The sequence below is a fragment of the Eschscholzia californica genome, unplaced genomic scaffold, assembly GCF_041429995.1.
Source record: "Eschscholzia californica isolate CP2 unplaced genomic scaffold, dmEscCali1.0.p SCAF_1, whole genome shotgun sequence".
Taxonomy (NCBI): domain Eukaryota; kingdom Viridiplantae; phylum Streptophyta; class Magnoliopsida; order Ranunculales; family Papaveraceae; genus Eschscholzia; species Eschscholzia californica.
Window position 1 is genome coordinate 25,474,365 of NW_028238198.1, and position 19,752 is coordinate 25,494,116.

The window sequence follows — 19,752 nt, forward strand, 5'->3', positions numbered from 1 at the left end:
ACACTTCTCTACTTACGACTGGCTTGTAGCAACATATTTATACTACTTTTATTAGTGCCATAACTATCTCCTAAAAATTCTGAAAAGCTAGGACTCATAACAAACTTATTGACTAATTCAAATCCTAGATTCGTGGAAGACTTGATCAATAAGGCCATATTAGTATGACTTAGTAAGCTGCACTACTTGTAACAGTTTTGGTACACCACCACAAAGTTTGTAGTTTCCTAGAATAGAATCGGGAAAAATCCCAGCTTTTGGTACTTCACCTCTAAAATCATTGAAAGAAAGATTGAGGTACTTTAGGGACGAAAACTTCTCAAGATAGTCGGGGATCTTCCCAGACAACTTATTATTTTAAAAATCCAACTCTTCTATACCTATTAGAGCACTCAGAGATTTAGGAAGTGTTCCCTCAAAGCGATTTTGACTCATATACAGGATTTCCAAGCTTATGCAATTGCCTAAAGTACTTGGAATTGTACCAGAAATTGTGATTTATGGCCAAAGAAATTGAGAGGGAAGAAAGATTGAAGAACTGAACTGGTATGGTTCCATTGAGATTATTATGAGAAAGCTTCAGAAGTATCAAGTTTTCACAATTTCCTAGAGTAGAAGGTATGCTTCCTTGTAAGTTGTTCCTCTCCATGTAGAGCGAATTCAACTTAGACAAGTTTCCAATGGAGGATGGTATAGGACCTGAAAGCTTGTTATCATTCAAATACAATTTCTCTAACTTCTGAAGCCTCCCTATCCCAATAGGGATACTACCACTCAAGTAATTATAATCCAATCCGAATGCTGTCAAATTGACAAGATTCTGAATCCCTCTAGGGATTCCGCCATGAATATTATTTCCTCCTATGAAGAATTGTTCAAGTTTGGTCGACAGATTGGCTATCAGTTGAGGTAATTCGCCTCCTAGGCGCTTACCTGATAAGTCCAACACTCTCAATTTAGTACAATTGACAAAATAAGTAAGGATATCCAAGTCTCTAGTGCCCCCAGATCCAAGTTGATTTCTACCGAAATTAAGCCTGGTCAGCCCCTGTAATCTCCCCAAGCTTATAGGAACAGGTCCACTGAGATGGTTAATTTCGAAATCAAGGATTTCAAGTCCAGATATGTTTGACAACGAAACTGGTATGCGTTCCGTGAAATTGTTTACACCACCAGCAAAAACCTTTAGATTAGGAAGAGTAAGGCCTATATCCGATGGAAGTTGACCCTGAAGATGGTTCAGTGCAACGGAGAAGTAGTATATAGAGGAGATGTTAAATATTGAATGAATGGGGAATAATACCACGTGGATTGTTACCGTAAACTTGAAACAATCCTAAGCTCCTTAATTGACCAAATGCATCGGGTATGGCTCCTTCAAAATTATTTGTTGCGAGAGAAAGTGCAAATAGAGATGAAAAGTTGCCTATCCAGGGTGGTATTCTCCCAGTAAGATTGTTTCCACCCAGGCCAAGATAGAACAGCTTTTTAAGTGAACTCAGCTGGTCAGGTATAGTTCCAACAATATCGTTATAAACTAAGTCCAGGACTCGTAAATCTGAACAGTGGGTCAGGTTTGCTGGAATCTGGCCTGTAAATGAGTTATAAGTCAGATTCAGAAACTGCAATTGCAGCAAACGGCCGACTTCTTGAGGGACTTCACCATGGAAGTAGTTGTCTCCAATGGAGGGTGGTATTGATCCAACTAGTTTATGACTTTCTAAGTTCAAACTCACCACCCTTCCATAAGAGGGATTGCAAGAAACTCCTGTCCATTGACAGAAATGTATAGAATTATTCCATGAGCTCATGACTTTAAGTGGATCATGAGTTACCCTATCCTTGAATGAAAGCAAAGCAAGACGGTCTGACTCGTTTCCAGTAATGGTGGTTGTCCTGATTCTCGATTGCGATAAAGAACTCATGAGAAGAAAAAGAGTGACATGAGTACATAGTGACAAATACATGTCCATCAAGAATATATTTAACTTGGACAGATTACCAATGGAGGAAGGAATTAGACCTGAAATCTGGTTTACATTCAAGTGCAACTTTTCTAACTTTTGAAGCCTCCCTATCCCAGTAGGGATACTACCACTCAAGTAGGTATAATCCAATCCTAATTCTGTCAAATTAACAAGGTTCTGAATCCCTATAGGGATTCTGCCATGAATATCATTTCCTCCTACCAAGAATCGTTGAAGTTGGGTTGAGAGATTGGCTATTAATTTAGGTATTTCGCCTCCTAGACTATTTTTTAGAGGGATAACGCTCTCAGACTAGTACAGTTAACCAAAAAAGTAATTATATTCGAGTCATTGATTCCCTGATCCAAGTTGATTTTTACCCAAATTAAGCCAAGTTAGCTCTAGTAATCTCCTAAAGCTTATAGGAACTGGTCCACTTAGACTGTTACTATTAACATCAAGCCTTTCAAGCCCAGATATGTTTGAGAAAGAAACTGGAATGTTTCCTGAGAAGTTGTTTACTCCACAAGCGAATAACATTAGATTAGAATCCTAAGCTCCTCAGTAGACCAACTTCATCTGGTATGACTCCTTCAAGATTATTTATTGCGAGTGAGAGCGAATATAAAGAAGAGAGATTGCCTATGTAGGTTGGTATTCTCCCAGTAAGATAGTTTGCACTCAGTTGAAGATAAACCAACTTTGCTAGTAAGTTCAACTGGTAAGGTGTACTTCCAACAATGTTGTTATAAGTTAAGTCTAGTTCTTGGAGTTCTGAACAATGGGTCAGATTGACTGGAATTTTGCCCGTAAATGAGTTAGTAGACAGGTCAAGAACCTGTAATTGCCGCAAAAGACCAACCTCCTAAGGGACTTAACCGCGGAAGTGGTTGTCGCCTAGGTTTAAACGAGTAAGAAAGGTAAGATTTCCAATAGAGGGTCGTATTGATCCGACTAGTTTCATGACTTTTTAAATTCAAGCCCACCACCATCTCATTAGAAGGGTTGCAGGAAACTCCGACACATTGACAGAAATGAATAGAATTGTTCCAGAAGTACATTACTGGGATGGATCATGAACTATTGTGGATTGTGATTTAGAACTCATGAGCAGAAGAAGAATGACATGAATATATAGTGAGCAATACATGCTTAACCTCAATTTAGTACAATTGACCAAATAAGTAAGGATATCCAAGTCTCTAGTGCCCCCAGATCCAAGTTGATTGCTACCAAAATTGAGCCTGGTCAGTCCCTGTAATCTCCCCAAGCTTATAGGAACAGGTCCACTGAGACGGTTAATTTCAAAATCAAGGATTTCAAGTCCAGATATGTTGGACAACGAAACTGGTATGCATCCCGTGAAATTGTTTACACCACCAGCAAAAACCTTTAGATTAGGAAGAGTAAGGCCTATATCCAGTGGAAGTTGACCCTGAAGATGATTCAGTGCAACAGAGAAGTAGTATATAGAGGAGATGTTAAATATTGAATGGGGAATAATACCACGTAGCTTGTTACCGTAAACTTGAAAGAATCCTAAGCTCCTTAATTGACCAAATTCATCGGGTATGGCTCCTTCGAGATTATTTGTTGCTAGAGAAAGTGCAAATAGAGATGAAAAGTTGCCTATCCAGGGTGGTATTCTCCCAGTAAGATTGTTTCCACCCAGACCAAGATAGAACAGCTTTGTAAGTGAACTCAGCTGGTCAGGTATAGTTCCAACAATATCGTTGTAAACTAAGTCCAGAACTCGTAGATCTGAACAGTGGGTCAGGTTTGCTGGAATCTGGCCTGTAAATGAGTTATAAGTCAGATTCAGAAACTGCAATTGCAGCAAACGGCCGACTTCTTGAGGGACTTCACCATGAAAGTAGTTGTCTTTTAAGTTCAAACCAGAAAGAAAGGTAAGATTACCAATGGAGGGTGGTATTGATCCCACTAGTTTATGACTTTCTAAGTTCAAGGTCACCACCCTTCCATCAGAGGGATTGCAAGAAACTCCTGTCCATTGACAGAAATGTATAGAATTATTCCATGAGTTCATGACTTGAAGTGGATCATGAGTTATCCTATCCTTGAATGAAAGCAAAGCAAGACGGTCTGACTCGTTTCCAATAATGGTGGTTGCCCTGATTCTCGACTGTGATAAAGAACTCATGAGAAGAAAAAGAGTGACATGAGTACATAGTGACAAATACATGCTTAATCTCGATAAAAAGAACTGAATTTGGCAAATTCCTTCATGAAAAATGAAGCCCTTTCAAGCTTATATTCATATTTATTAGTTTGAAGATTGATTCTGCTCCACTAATGTGATAATAATACAGCTCCTACCGTAATCAGTAAATTCAAGTTCAGACACCATTGACACTAACACCAACTTGACTCAGCCTTAAATTGAGCCACCAACCTCTTTATCTTTGATGTGGGAGGTGTCTTTTTTTATTTTATTTCTGGTAGGTGGTAGTCACTTCTTTTCCCAATTTTTTGCTAGGCTGGGATGGGGAAGATGCATTTAGGTTGGTAATCACATTTACTTTTAACCGTAAACCCTATACACACAGACACAGTATGCTACCATGTTTAATACCTTGGAGGTGATCCAAACTAAAATTCTATACAATTTAGAATTCAAAATCCTTTCTTTTATAGTAAATTTATGGAAAATCAATGCATCATCTAATGAAATGAAACTTAAACACTAGAAATAATCAACAACCTCCTGTACCCCATCTTCTACCATTGCTACTGCTGCTGAAAACATGAGTGGGTCTACAATCTCCATTAATTGATCGGGCAAACCCCTCAATCAAAAATTGTGATGATTTAGTCCGTCCTTGAACATCTCATTTGTGGGTCGTTTTCCTGTAAACATCTCCAACAACAGAATGCCATAGCTATAGACATCGCCCAAGGTAGCAAGATCTTGTATTTAAAGCAAATTTCATATTAGAGAATGTCTTCACCCGGAGGTATATAACCGATGGATCCTCTTAACCCAAATGATATACTTTGAGTTTCGGATGAACTATTTGATGTTTCAAATAGTTATGAAGATACTCTAATGGAGAAGCTACGTCATGGCTATATTGAGTCTCTGGTTAAGATTAAAATTCTTGGGATGGTCATATTCCCTATCACCTTGTGGATGCAACCGTTGTTCTAAACTCCGATTCGACATAAATTAAAAAACGAGAGCCTTAAATTCATTCCCTTCAGAGTCGATACTTGAACATGTAGTTATGACTTTAACGAGAATACGATGTCGAATGTTTCTCAAAGCTTCACATTCAGATATAAAACTCTTAGAAGCACCCACTTGTTGAAGGTTCAGTACCTTCACGGCAACTACGGTTCTACCTTCATCACTAACTCCTCTATACACACACGCAAAAGAACCCCCACCAATCAGATTGTTGATGGAGAACCCTCCAGTCCATTTAAATAGCTCTGTATAGCTAACACTTACCAACTGAGAACTATTTGAGGTGGAAGCAGGTGTTTTAGTTCTCTTTCAAAACTTTCTTATCCAAAAGCAAGTAACTAGAATCCCGACAAGTATAGGGACTATTACTTTTGGTGAAAGAAAACTATGTGGTTTAGGAGTGAGTATTTTCGAGCATACGGGTAAATCTAGTTTTGGCATACCACCACAAAGGTTGTCGTTCCCCAAAGTAGAAGTTCCACCCATATCTTCAAAAATACCCGCTTTTGGTATATCACCTCTAAAGTGGTTGAAGTAAAGATGGAGGTACTTCCGAGACAAAATTTCTCAAGATAGTCTGAAATCTTAACCGAAAAGTTATCATTTGAAAGATCAAACTCTTCTCTGCTTTTTAGACCACTCAAAGATAGAGGAAGTGTTTCCTCAAATCGATTTCGACCCATGTAAAAGTGTTCCAAACTAATACAGTTCCCAAAGTGCATGGAATTTGACTAGAAAATTGGTTATTTGATAGATCTAACTCTCCGAGATTTTTCAACTGACCCACTTCTACAGGTAAAGAGCCTACCAAAGAATTGTGATTTATGGCCAAGGAAATTGAGAGGAAGATAGATTGAAGAAAGGTATGCTTCCTTGTAAGCTGGTTTACATTCAAGCGCAACTTTCTAACTTTTGAAGCCTCCCTATCCCAGTAGGGATACTATGATGTAGAAACGCAGCGGAATTAAAAGATATGAATAAGTAAATAAGAACAATGAAACTAAAGATCAAATAACTCTAAATACTAAACTTTATTAAAACTTCAATGGGGTTTTTCTCTCAAATCTGAGAATAATAGACAAACTAGACATCCTTTTATAGGATTCTGGACTTTCCTAGATAGACTTGAATTAGACTTCCTAAATAATTAAATACTGCAACTGCCTAAATAACTTGGACTCAAATATGAATCTTTCCAATTATTGGAAATATTAAAATAGCATAATTCCTAAACCTAAATTAATTAATAATCATACTAAAATAAGGACTTCCTAATTCTACTCTCTTTGGCCGGTTGGTCCATGACCGGGTCCGGTCATGGAAATAGTCTCCACGCCGGGTGCCCCTGCATCAGCATCCCCTTCCCTCAAGAGGTTCGTCCCGAACCGTTTGTGAAGAGAATGTAGTTCTTCCGATCCATCTTCAATTGGCAATAACGTCACAATCTTCTTCCTCCACGGAAATTCATAAACATTCAAACGACCACGGTAAGTGGCATCAACATCAGATTGCCATGGTCGTCCTAATATGATGTGGCATAAATCCATATCGGTGACATCACAATTAACTGTAGACATATAAGAAGAACCAATAGAAAGATTAATAGTACACATGTGATCAACCCGTGTAGTAGTTCCTGACTGAATCCAAGCGGTTTTATATGGGTTTGATTTAATCATTGTAGGAATTCCCAAAAATTTGACCAGTTTTGTAGAAATCAAATTCTCTACACAACCATTGTCAATCACAATAGTACAAACTTTATTCAGTACTGTTCCTCTTGTAACGAACAAATTCTTTCGTTGAGATAAATTCCTCTTGAAAGGTGTGAAAAGAACTCGTCGAGTGAGTAACATAACCCGATCACCGTTGTCGGGAATAGTATCAATTCGTTCCAATTGATCTTCATCTGTATCCGAATCAGCTTTCTTTTCCACCAAATTAGCTTTACCGCGAGAGGGGCAAGCATTAGAATAGTGGCCTGTTTCAAAACAACGATAACACTTAACTGGTGGAGGTTTTTTATAAGGATTTTCTGTTAGTGATTTAGTACCGTCCTCCGCCTGCTTTGATTGATCTAATTCATCTGGTAGAGTTCTGACTGATTGACTTCTCGTACTATGTCCCCGAAAAATGGAACGTGAATCTGATTCAAAAGACCGAGCTACACTAATACATTCAGAAACCGAATTAAAAGCTCTCAAATTAACCAAATCTTTAATATCATTACGAAGTCCGTCCTTGAACTTTTCTACTTTCATTGACTCTGAATCTGGGAGATTAAGTCTTGTTATTAGTCTTTGGAATTCCGAAGCATATTCCTCAACGGAACGTCTTCCTTGGCGGCAGCGTAAATAATCAACACATAGTTGGTTCTCATAATCCGGAGGGAGGAACCGGGAAAACATTAAAGGTTTTAATTCTAACCATGAAGAAATAGGAGGAAGGTGTAATAAACGACGATTCTCAGATTCCTGTTTCCACCAAGTAAGAGCAGTTTTAGATAAATAACCAGTAACACAACGTACCTGTTCAGGACCTTCCACTTGCATAACATCAAAAAAAATTTCTAAACGGGAGATATAATCCAAAAATTCCTCAATATTTATTGATCCGTCATAAGAAGGAACATCCATTCGTATACGATAAGCCGGACTTGACGTTGAAGAAGAACCCGATTGGTTAAGTTCGGTATTTGCCGTTGGAGGTAGTTGTACGGTTGCAATTTGTTGATGTGGTTTAATGGTTAATTGCCGATGGGTCGGGTTGTGGGTAGCTGATCGAGTGAAGTTGTGGTCTGGTTCTCGATAACGCGGGAGAATAGATTGCTCGGGTGGATGATAGGATGGGTTGTTGAGGTGTTCGGTTTCTCGAGTTCGGTTAGATGGGTTGGCTTGGTGACGTGGGTTAGTGGTGTTGTCGGGTTGGAGAGGGAGGTTGATGTTTGGTTCGGTTTCATGTGGACGACGGAGTTGTGGAGGTGGTGTAATCGGATCAATAGCCAAGGTGGGTGATCGTGTTTCGGTAAGGGGGTTGGGGTGGTTGTGATGTTGTTGGTATATTGGGTGGGTTTCGATTTGGTTGGTAGTGAATGAAGGATATCGGGTATACGGGTATGGGAGACGTGGGTCTTGATAGGTTGTGATGGTTCCTAAAGGAGGTTGGCTAGTGGTGGTTCGGTTGTTGGTTTGGTGGTTGGTGAGGAGGTTGTGGTCGGCCGAGGAGTGGCTCTCGGGTCGTGGTCGGTGTTGTGTTGTTGTTGGTTCGGTGAAGGAAAACGATGGTGGGGTTGACGTGTGGGTATAGTGGGGGTACGGGGGTGTTTGAAAAGGTGTGTTCGGGGAATAGTAGTGATGAATGGTGGTGTGATAACCGGTGGAGGGTGGCTAATGGTGTGACCAAATAGTGGTGTTGTTGGCTCGGGGGGGAAACCGAGAGGAGGAACACGTGTGGTGATGGTGGTACCCGATAGTTGAGTGGGATGTTGATGTGTGAAAGTAGTGGAAGATGGAGTTTGGTTTTTACACATACCTTCTAGTTGTTTGGAGATGACGGAGATGGAGTCATTGAGTTGATTGAATCTTTGATCGATTTTATCAAAATTTTCTGTTGTTTCTTTCTTGTACTCATTGAACCCTTCTTCCAACTTTTTACCTGCAGATAGCCCTTCTTTAATGTTATCCCATTCAGAGGAGAAAGTTGGTGTTCTCTCCTTAGTTGGTGTAGTTGAGATAGTAGTATTAACCATGATGATAAAAGTGATGAAGACCGGAAAGAAAAAAAAAAATTTATGGCTCTAGATACCACTTGATGTAGAAACGCAGCGGAATTAAAAGATATGAATAATTAAATAAGAACAATGAAACTAAAGATCAAATAACTCTAAATACTAAACTTTATTAAAACTTCAATGGGGTTTTTCTCTCAAATCTGAGAATAATAGACAAGCTAGACATCCTTTTATAGGATTCTGGACTTTCCTAGATAGACTTGAATTAGACTTCCTAAATAATTAAGTACTGCAACTGCCTAAATAACTTGGACTCAAATATGAATCTTTCCAATTATTGGAAATATTAAAATAGCATAATTCCTAAACCTAAATTAATTAATAATCATACTAAAATAAGGACTTCCTAATTCTACTCTCTTTGGCCGGTTGGTCCATGACCGGGTCCGGTCATGGAAATAGTCTCCACGCCGGGTGCCCCTGCATCATACTACCTCTCAAGTAGGTATACTCCAATCCTAATTCTGTCAATTTAACAAGGTTCTGAATCCCTATAGGGATTCTGCCATGAATATCATTTCCTCCTACCAAGAATCGTTGAAGTAGTTCAACAAAAAAAAAAAAAAAAAAAAGAATCGTTGATTTAGGTATTTTGCGTCCTAGACAATTTTTCTTCTGAGGGATAACGCTCTCAGACTAGTAAAGTTAATTAAAAAAGTAATTAAATTCAACTCATTGATTCCCCCCCATCCAAGTTGATTTTCACCCAAATTAAGCCAAGTTAGCTCTTGTAATCTCCCTTAGCTTATAGGAAGTGGTCCACTTAGACTGTTACTCTTAACATCAAGCCTTTCAAGCCCAGAGATGTTTGAAAAGGAAACTGGAATGTTTCCTGAGAAGTTGTTTAGTCCTCAGTAGACCAACTTCATCTGGTATGACTCCTTCAAGATTATAAAGAAGAGAGATTGCCTATCCAGGTTGGTATTCTCCCAGTAAGATAGTTTTCACTCAGTCGAAGATAAACCAACTTTGTAAGTAAATTCAACTGGTCAGGTATATTTCCAACAATGATGTTAGAAGTTAAGTCCAGCTCTTGGAGGTCTAAACAATGGGTCTGATTGGCTTTTATTTTGCCTGTAAATGAGTTGGTAGACAGGTCAAGAACCTGTAATCGCCGCAAAAGACCAACCTCCTGAGGGACTTCACCGCGGAAGTGGCTGTCGCTTAGGTTTAAACGAGTAAGAAAGGTAAGATTTCCAATAGAGGGTCGTATTGATCCGACTAGTTTCATGACTTCTTAAATTCAAGCCCACCACCATCTCATTAGAAGGGTTGCAGGAAACTCCGACACATTGACAGAAATGAATAGAATTGTTCCAGAAGTACATTACTTGGGATGGATCATGAACTATTGTGGGTTGTGATTTAGAATTCATGAGCAGAAGAAGAATGACATGAATATATAGTGAGCGATACATGCTTAACCTCAAAAAAAGGAATCGCGAAGTAGTTTTCTAGAGAACTCCTTAAAACAAAATGAAGCCCCTTTCGAGCTCACATTCATATTTATTAACTCGATCCTTGAATGACAAAAGAAATAGCTTACAAGGTCTTGGATTATATTTTACCAGAAATTAGCTATGGAGTTGCGAAGAAAAGTTGCTAAGAAACTTTCTACGAGAGAAAGTTATCTATTATAAAAAATCTTCACTCCTACATTAGAGACATGTTCTTGGATGAGATGAACCTACATTAGAGACATGTTCTTGGGTCTTCGCCAACTAAGTCGGACCTGATCGTCTAACTCCATGAATTCCAATTCTTAGGAATACTTCTCTAATGGCACACAACTCCATTACTACATCTACCATATTCATTCTTTCAGCTGCTGATTCGACCGAACAAGCTACACCGATTTTCAGTATTGAGTTTAAGCACTCCTTCAGTTTACCTGCTCGAATTCCATCTCTATTAATGCGTTCTTGAAGATCAATTAACAGGCGTTGATCGATCATCTGAAGTGTTCTTCCTTCAGATGATATAACCAGCTTTGAAAAACTATGAAGATTTAGATCTTTGAACATCTCCTCTGTTGGTCTTTTCCCTGTAAACATCTCAAGTAAGACAATACCAAAGCTGTATACATCACCTTTTATAGATGCTTCACCACCCATTCCGTATTCTGCATTATTGAAATGTCTGGATTACTATAAGAAAGAGACTAAATTTATCTTGTTTAGTCGGCGAAGTTAATTGCTTTTTTACCAATAAAATTTTGAAGGAAATAGAATGAAATGAAGTAATACAATACCTGGAGCAACATAACCAATAGATCCCTTAATTGCAGCAGATGAGGAGATAGTTGGATTTTGACTAAAACTAGTCGAAATGGTGGTGCTGAGGAACTTGGCTAGTCCAAAATCACCAACATGTGCAGTCATGTCATCATCTAGGAGAATGTTGCTTGGCTTTAAATCACGATGAACGATCGGTGTTTCACACTGATGATGAAGATAATCTAATGCAGAAGCAACGTCGATTACTGCATTTAGTCTCTGCAAAAGATTATAATTTCTCGGTTGAACTTCCAAATTCATTTCTGGATCAGGGTGTAACCAATTCTCTAGACTACCATTAGCCATGAACTCAAAAACAAGAGCTTTGAAATCATTGCCTCTACTATCAACACTAGAGCAGACAGTCAAGATTTTAATTAGATTTCGATGTCGGATGATTCTCAAGGAGTTGCATTCAGCCATGAAACTTTTTGAAGCTCCTTGGCGTTGAAGGTTCAGTACCTTTACTGCAACCAATCTTTCAGTACTACCATCATTCCTTAGAACTCCTTTATATACAGAACCATAACTACCCACACCAATCAAATTTTCTGATGAGAACCCATTTGTTGCTTTGAGGAGTTCCTCATAAGAAACCCGTAAATATTGATGATCAAAGGATGCTTCAGAAGTAGGTTTCTTTCTTGATCGACTACGTTTAATCACAACAGAACATGCTATCAAGCAAAGGATCATGGCGACAACAATAATTGGTGTTATTAGTTTTAGAAGTATAGACTTCGGATGTTTCTTCGGGCCAAGAACAGGTTGGACAACACATACTGGCAGTCTGAGACTAGGAATACCTCCACAGATCTTACTGTTTCCAGTACGTGACAAGGCACTAAAATTTGTAAACACACCTTGTTCAGGTACTCTACCTTGAAAATCATTAAAAGACAGGTTCAATTTGTATAGGAAATGAAACGACCCTAAATATTCTGGAATTTGACCTGTTAACTTGTTACTTGAAAGATTAAGCTCTTGTAAGCCTACTAAAGCATTTAAAGACCAAGGGATGTTTCCTTCGAACGAGTTAGCATCTAAGTATAGGTATATCAAACTAACACATTTGCCAAGTTCACTAGGAATTTTACCCGATAGTTTGTTGCCAGAAATGCGCAAATCACCGAGATTCGTCAAGCTACTCACTTGTAGTGGTAGTGACCCACTAAAAGAGTTATAAGACAAGTCGAGAGAAATGGAAAGTGTTGAAATACTAAGAACTGGTCCAGGTATGGAACCGGTGAGGTTGTTGTAGCTAAGGTTTAGATATTCCAATTGTGAACAGTTTCCTAGAGTTGAAGGTATGCTTCCTCGTAAGCTATTCATCTCAAGGTAGAGTGAGTTCAATTTAGACAAGTTTCCAATGGAGGATGGTATATGGCCTGAAAGTTTGTTATCATGCAAGTACAACTTCCCTAACTTCCAATTCAAAAAAAAAAAACTTCCCTAACTTCTGAAGCCTCCCTATTCCGACAGGGATACTACCGCTCAAGTAGTTATGTTCTAATCCTAATTGTGTCAAACTGATAAGGTTCTGAATCCCCGTAGGAATTCTTCCTTGAATAGTGTTCCCCCCTATAGCAAAGCCTTCAAGCTTAGCTGACAGATTGGCTACAGATTCGGGTATTTCACCTCCTAGATGATTATAAGCTAGACCTAAACCAATCAGATTAGTACAATTAACCAAAGAAGTAAGGATATTCAAGTCAGTCGTTCTTCCTGATCCAAGTTGATTGTTATCGAAAATCAGTATAACTAATCCTTGTAATCTCCCTAAGCTTATAGGAACTTGTCCACTAAAGTTGTTAAATGAAAAAGCAAGCACCTCAAGTCCGGATATGTTTGACAAGTAAACTGGAATATTGCCTGTGAAATTGTTCTCGGCAACACCAAAAAACTTCAGATTAGGAAGAGTGAGGCCTATATCAGATGGAAGTTGACTGTGAAGACGATTTTGTGTAACAGAGAAGACGTATACAGAAGAGATGTTATAGATAGAAAGAGGAATAATACCAGATAGTTTATTTAGAGAAACTCGAAAGACGCGTAAGCTCCTCAATTGAGCAAATTCATCTGGTATGGCTCCTTCAAGATTATTTTCTTTAAGTGAAAGATCAGATAAAGATGAAAAGTTGCCTATCCATGGTGGTATTCTTCCAGTAAGATTATTTGTTTCAGGACTAAGAGACAACAACTTTGTTAGTGAACTCATTTGGTCAGGTATACTTCCATCCATATTGTTGTAATTTAAGTCCAAGACTAGGAGATCTGAACAATGGGTGAGATTGATCGGAATTTTCCCAGTAAATGAATTGTGACTCAGATCCATATACTACAATCGTTGCAAAAGACCTACCTCTTGAGGGATTTCACCATGGAAGGAGTTTTCGCTTAGAGTTAAATCAGTAAGAAAGGTAAGATTTCCAATGGAAGTTGGTATTGATCCAACTAATTTATGACCTACTAAGGTCAAATTCACCACCCTGTCATTAGAAGGATTGCAGGAAACTCCTACCCATTGACAGAAATGTATAGAATTGTTCCATGAGTTCATGACTTGAAGTGGATCATCAGTAACCTTATCCTTGAACGAAAGCAAAGCAAGATGGTCCGACTCATTTCGAGCAATGGTAGTTGCCGATTGTGAATGAGAATTCATGAGCAGAAGAAGAATGAAATGAATGTAAAATGACCAATACATGCTTAATTTCAAGAAAGAAAATCAGGAAGTAGTATTTTAGCAAACTCCTTTGTGAGAAATGAAACTCCTTCAAGCTTATATTTATATTTTATGTTTTCAAAATTTGTTGTCTCAAGTTCAGTCACCAATACCAACTTTCCTTTAGACCGCCCACCACTTCTTATTTTCATTATACAGTTCCTACTGGTTTTGTGGCTTATCTTCTTTTTTCACAAAGATATGACAACACAGTCACAGTTGACCTTGACTTAACGTCAGCCATGGAACACAGAAGACAAGGATATTGAGGAACTACAACTTGCCAATACGTTAAATATAGACTCGTCTGATCACCTCTTCATCAACTATAGTAAAGCCACCCACCTTTGGTACTACTTCTTTAAGACATCTGGGATTCTGGTGTGCTCCAAGTTCCCATCGAAAGGTTTTGGAATAATGGAGTGTGACGCCCCCAACAACCTTGACATCGATGATGTCCTTGGCCTCTTAATCACTGGTGTACAAATTTGTATTAGGCCAAAAGCCTAACTTATTTGGATCCTTGTATTCTTTCCCCCCTTGCAATGAATTCAAACCTTTCGATTGAGCTTATCTGTAAATGAGCAAAGAGAGAAAACTAAAACCGGAAAGACACATTGGAGTTGCCATCCATTTTCTCTCCCTCTAACCGTTTTCTCCATCTCTTAAACCGTTCTAGATTTCTGTTTTAACTCCGGCGTAGGGTCCTCCCTTCGCCGGAATCCTCTTTCCTTCCTCTGTTTTCTTATTTCCTTCCATTTATAGGTTTTAGGCAATTTCTTTTAGGTTTTTAAACAATCACCACCTAGTATTGACCGAAAATTGCAGCGGCGACGGGATCATTCCGACGAAGACAATTCCACATATGGTTCCAATGTTCGACAAGCGAAATCAAACAATTACAGAAGTGAATCAAAGAGTTTGTTGACTCTTTCTCTCTCTAAATCTTGAATCTTCTAGATCCATTTTCTTCTTTGTTTCTATCTCTATAACTCCTATAACTATTAGTCATCTTATAGTTCAAATTGTAATTTGGAACTCTGACTTTGAATTTATCTCTGTTAATTCAGAGTTGCTTTTGAATCTTTCTTTGGAATGAATTCGGATTATAGTTACCTGGTGAAGATGAATTGTTGTTTTTCAAGGGTATTAGTTAGTTTTGAAACTAATTGATGTGAACATGTTGAATAGAGGATGTTAGAAGTTTCTGTTTTTGGGATTTCATTGTTCATGGCAGTCGTGTTTATGGGGGTGTCGTTATGGCGTTTATGGTGGACAGTGGGTTGCGATAATGGCGGTTTCCCGGCGACGATAGCGGTTCTCCGGCGACAGTGGAGGTTTTCCGGCAATGTTGGTGGTTTCCGGTGCAAGCGGCGGTGTTTGTTTTAGTTTTTTTTCATCTTTGTCGACCTTTAGGGTCTTTTCATTCTCGACCTTTAGGGTCTTTAATTCTCGATCTTTAGGATCTTTTTTGTCGACCTTTAGGGTCTTTTTTGTGTTTGTGTCATGTCAATTTCTGTCCCTTCATGACGTACTTTACATTTGAAAGTAAGGTTATTTCCCATATGGCCCCCTACTTTGTGACCAGCTTCCCGCCTGGCCCCCCACTTTACGAGAAATACCCATATGGCCCCCTTCCGTTATAACACCGTTACTCTCTCTCTTCCATTTCTTTTCTCTCTCTTCCAACATGTTTTCTCTCTCTGCCACCTCGTCAAAACCAGCCACCTCATCACCTTCTCCGGCAAGGTCGCCGGCCGGCCAAATTTCCGGCCGGCGACCTTCAAATATAAAAAAATAAAATTTTTTTTTTTTCTCTCTCTCTCTCTCTATAAAAAAAAAAATTTTTTTTTTAAATTCTCTCTCCCCTCTCTCTCTAAATTCGTTCTCTTCTTCTTCTCTTTTCTCTCTCTCTTCTTCTTCTTTCTCTCTCTCTTTCCCCCCTCTCTCTATTCTCTCTCTCTCGACCTCCGGCGAAGTCGCCGGAGGTCGAACAGAACAGATTCTGTTCTGTTCTGAACAGAACAGATCTGTTCTGTTCGACCTCCGGCGACTACGCCGGAGGTCGAGAGAGAATAGAGAGAGGGGGGAAAGAGAGAGAAAGAAGAAGAAGAGAGAGAGAAGAGAAGAAGAAGAAGAAGAGAGGGAGGAGAGAGAATTAAATTTTTTTTTTTTTTTAGAGAGAGAGAGAGAAGAGAGAGAAAAAAAGAAATTTTTTTTTTTATATTTGAAGGTCGCCGGCCGGAAATTTGGCCGGCCGGCGACCTTGCCGGAGAAGGTGATGAGGTGGCTGGTTTTGACGAGGTGGCAGAGAGAGAAAACATGTTGGAAGAGAGAGAAAAGAAATGGAAGAGAGAGAGTAACGGTGTTATAACAGAAGGGGGCCATATGGGTATTTCTCGTAAAGTGGGGGGCCAGGCGGGAAGCTGGTCACAAAGTAGGGGGCCATATGGGAAATAACCCTTGAAAGTACTATGTACTTATCTTATGTAACTCTTATGAAGTTGAGGAGAGAAATAAGAATTATTTACAATGTAACTTCGTGATCGTGATCACTTATTTATGAAAGTTTGGCTTGTACTCAAAAAAAAAAAAAAAAATTCAAACCTTTCCAAAAAAAAATGTACACATTAAAGACTATTGTACTAGATGGAAAGTTGTCTAATTTGATAGTGAAAGTGGAATTCTTTTCATCCCTTTAGTTTTCTTTCTTTTGTGGAGTGACTTGGGTTCAAAGGTATTGAGTTTTTAGAAATCCAACTAGATGGAAAGTTGTCTAATTTGATAGTGAAAAGACCATAATGTAAAATAAGGGGGGGGGGGGGGGGGGGGGGGTAGTGGAGCAAGACTTTCGCGGACTCTTGAGAGTCCGCGAAAGTCTGAGGCATTCAAAACCAGACATTTGAGAGTCCACGAAAGTCTGAGGCATTCAAATTCAGACATTTGAGAGTCCACGAAAGTCTGAGGCATTCAAATCCAGACATTTGAGAGTCTATGAAAGTCTGAGGCATTCGATTGTAGACAAAATATGTCCCAGACTTTGGTGGACTTCATAGTTTGATGAATTTGTGAAGGATTTTGAACAAATTTGGAAGCCAAAATGTCTTTCAAAAAACAAGAGACATTTGAAGTCCATCATGTGATCAAACAACAATAATAATATTAAAATAATAAATGTCTACCAAATGTCCATCAATGTCCACAAATATTCACAGATGTTTACGAAAGTCGAAAAATATATTTTTGAAATGTTAGTATAAATATATTATTTCATGTGATTAAACAATAATAATAATATTAAAATAATAAATGTCTACCAAATGTCCATCAATGTCCACAAATATTCACAGATGTCTACGAAAGTTGAAAAATATATTTTTGAAATGTTAGTATAAACATATTATTTCATGTGATTAAACAATAATAATAATATTAAAATAATAAATGTCTACCAAATGTCCATCAATGTCCACAAATATTCACAGATGTCTACGAAAGTCGAAAAATATATTTTTGAAATGTTAGTATAAACATATTATTTCATGTGATTAAACAATAATAATAATATTAAAATAGTAAATGTCTACCAAAAATGTCCATCAATGTCCACAATATTTACAAATGTCTACGAAAGTCGAAAAATATATTTTTGAAATGTTAGTATAAATATATTATTTCATGTAATTAAAAAATAATAATAATATTAAAATAATAAATATCTACCAAATGTCCATCAATGTCCACAAATATTCACATATGTTTACGAAAGTCGAAAAATATATTTTTGAAATGTTAGTATTAATATATTATTTCATGTGATTAAATAATAATAATAATAATATTAAAATAATAAATGTCTACCAAATGTCCATCAATGTCCACAAATATTCACAGATGTCTACAAAAGTCGAAAAATATATTTTTGATTAGCACAAATATAATATGCATTACACATTTTGTCAATGGACTCAAGATCTTAAAATGTCCCCAGGACATTTTGTCTATGGATCAAATGTCTTGAAATGTCTATAAAGACATTTTGTCTACAAACTCTCAATGTCTTGAAAATGTCTATGAACACATGTTGTCTATAATAACTCATCTGAAATGTCTTGAAATGTCTACGGGACATTTTGTCTATGAAAGTCTGTGAAAGTCCCGCTCCACTACCCCCCCCCCCCCTAAGAGAACCAAAATAACTAAAAAAAATTGAGGGGCTCTGCATAACCGTTTATACTTAGAGAGAGAAAGAGAGTTCGATATCTAGTTTTCTGGCGAAGGGACTCCCTTTGCCGGATTTTCCTCTTTTATGCTTTCCTTTTTCGTTTCTTTCCCTCTTTCTCTCTTTAATCGATGATTAGACCTGGTTGTGGCGGTGGATTGAGCGGGGATGTTGGGTTTCAGATCTGGTGGTGTTTTAGTGGCAGTGATGATGGGGTTAGGATATGGTGGTGGAGTGTTCTTCTTTAATGACATGATCTGGTTGTTGGGTGTGATTAGAGGTGGCGTTGGTGTCTGGATCTGATGGTATGCTAAGTGGTGTTTAGTGGCGGGTTTTGTTTGTTGGTGGTGGTGGTGGTGGTGGTGGTGTGGAGAAGTGAAGAATACAGATGTGTTTTAATGGTGATGGCGGTGGAGTTGTAGTTCAGTGGTGGTGTGGTGGTTGTAGTGTGGGCAATTGGAAACAAGAGGATTTTAATGGTGGTGGTGGCGGGTTTTGTTGTCTTTGTGTGGGCGGTGGTGTTTTAGCGATGGTGGTTTGTTCTAGTGGAGGGTTCGCTGGCAGTGTTGGGTGTTGGTGTTTAGTGATGGTGTTGGGTGTTGGTGTTTAGTGACGGGGGTGGTGTTGTGGTGGAGAAGAGGTTGAGGGATATGGTGGGGTATGTGGGGTGTTTTAAGTGGTGTGTTACATGGCGGTGGTGGTGTTACGGAGCAAGGGAGGAGAGAGGGTTATTAGTTTTCTATATACTTAGGGTCTATTTGATAGGCGACTTTCCCAAGGAAAAGAGAAACTTTTTCTCTAAAATAGAATTTTTCCATGTGTTTGGTTGGCAAATTAGAGAAAAATAAAATGACATCACGTGAACTCTTTTTCCCTAACTTTCCTTAAAAAATGGGAATCTATTGACCCCTGTTATATGGTATGTGGCTGCCCATAAAATCATTGGCTATGCAAGGGGACTTGGGTGCCTTTAATATACCTTTTTCTTATCCAACTTATATCTATAGCCACCCACCATTTCTACAATACCACCTTGATGTAGTGTCACCTTATGGTAGCTCCATATGACAAGTGTTTGTTGTTAAGTGACACCACATCATGCAAGTGACAACACATGAGGTTATGTGTCACCATTCCACAACTTCATATGCAAAGTGTCATCTTCGTGGTGACAACACACCATGCAAGTGACAACACATGGGTTATGTGTCAACATCCTATTACTTCCCCCACCCTATAAATAGGTGTACATGGTGTAGTGTTGGTATGAGTTTTGTAAGAGATGAATTGGTAAGAGAAGGAAAAAGTTTGAATGGAATACTTCAAATAAAGTTTGATTCAAGTTCATCTCTTTTGGTTTAGTATATCTTAATATTTCTATCTCTTTCTCTTCCTTTAATTCTGTTAAATTGCATGCAAAGATCGATACACATTGAAGAAAATAGACCGACAATTTACAACACGTTATCAGCAAGAGTCTCTAGCCAGTTGAAAGAAGACGTTACTCTGCTCCGTTGCCGAAGTCAACATCGGTGGAATGTCGAACAAACTAAGCCGCTACTCC

General features: G+C 38.4%; 2 protein-coding genes and 2 pseudogenes across 3 annotated transcripts in view; all 4 read right to left on the bottom strand.

Moving 5' to 3' along the window:
* LOC147565455 (uncharacterized) overlaps positions 1-4,263 on the bottom strand; it is a 16,502-nt pseudogene extending 12,239 nt beyond the window's left edge. The window contains exons 1-4 of the transcript XR_015230171.1: positions 3,032-4,263; positions 2,806-2,864; positions 2,397-2,473; positions 187-2,279 (exon numbers count right to left, since the gene is read on the bottom strand). The product of XR_015230171.1 is annotated as an uncharacterized LOC147565455 (transcript). The remainder of the gene's footprint in view (positions 1-186; positions 2,280-2,396; positions 2,474-2,805; positions 2,865-3,031) is intronic.
* Positions 4,264-4,671: 408 nt separating this feature from the next.
* Positions 4,672-10,667, bottom strand: LOC147565456 (putative receptor-like protein kinase At3g47110; annotated as a pseudogene).
* On the bottom strand, positions 10,432-14,103 carry LOC147565457 (putative receptor-like protein kinase At3g47110). Its single transcript, XM_086651947.1, has 2 exons — positions 11,217-14,103; positions 10,432-11,087 (listed from the first exon to the last, which is right to left on the bottom strand). Exons 1-2 carry the CDS (start codon positions 12,571-12,573, stop codon positions 10,687-10,689), a joined length of 1,758 nt encoding a protein of 585 aa, XP_086508073.1. The 5' UTR covers positions 12,574-14,103; the 3' UTR covers positions 10,432-10,686.
* LOC147565458 (uncharacterized) lies at positions 12,644-13,576 on the bottom strand. Its single transcript, XM_086651948.1, has one exon. The coding sequence runs from the start codon at positions 13,574-13,576 to the stop codon at positions 12,644-12,646; it is 933 nt and encodes a 310-aa protein (XP_086508074.1).
* Positions 14,104-19,752: the final 5,649 nt, after the last annotated feature.

Bases quoted from the DNA above. Each gene is read 5' to 3' on its own strand.
- LOC147565457 (XM_086651947.1), bottom strand. From the start codon at position 12,573: ATGAATAGCTTACGAGGAAGCATACCTTCAACTCTAGGAAACTGTTCA. The intron at 11,088-11,216 runs GTATTGTATTAC...TCAATAATGCAG, and splicing joins TATTGGTTATGTTGCTCCAG to AATACGGAATGGGTGGTGAA.
- LOC147565458 (XM_086651948.1), bottom strand. From the start codon at position 13,576: ATGGATCTGAGTCACAATTCATTTACTGGGAAAATTCCGATCAATCTC.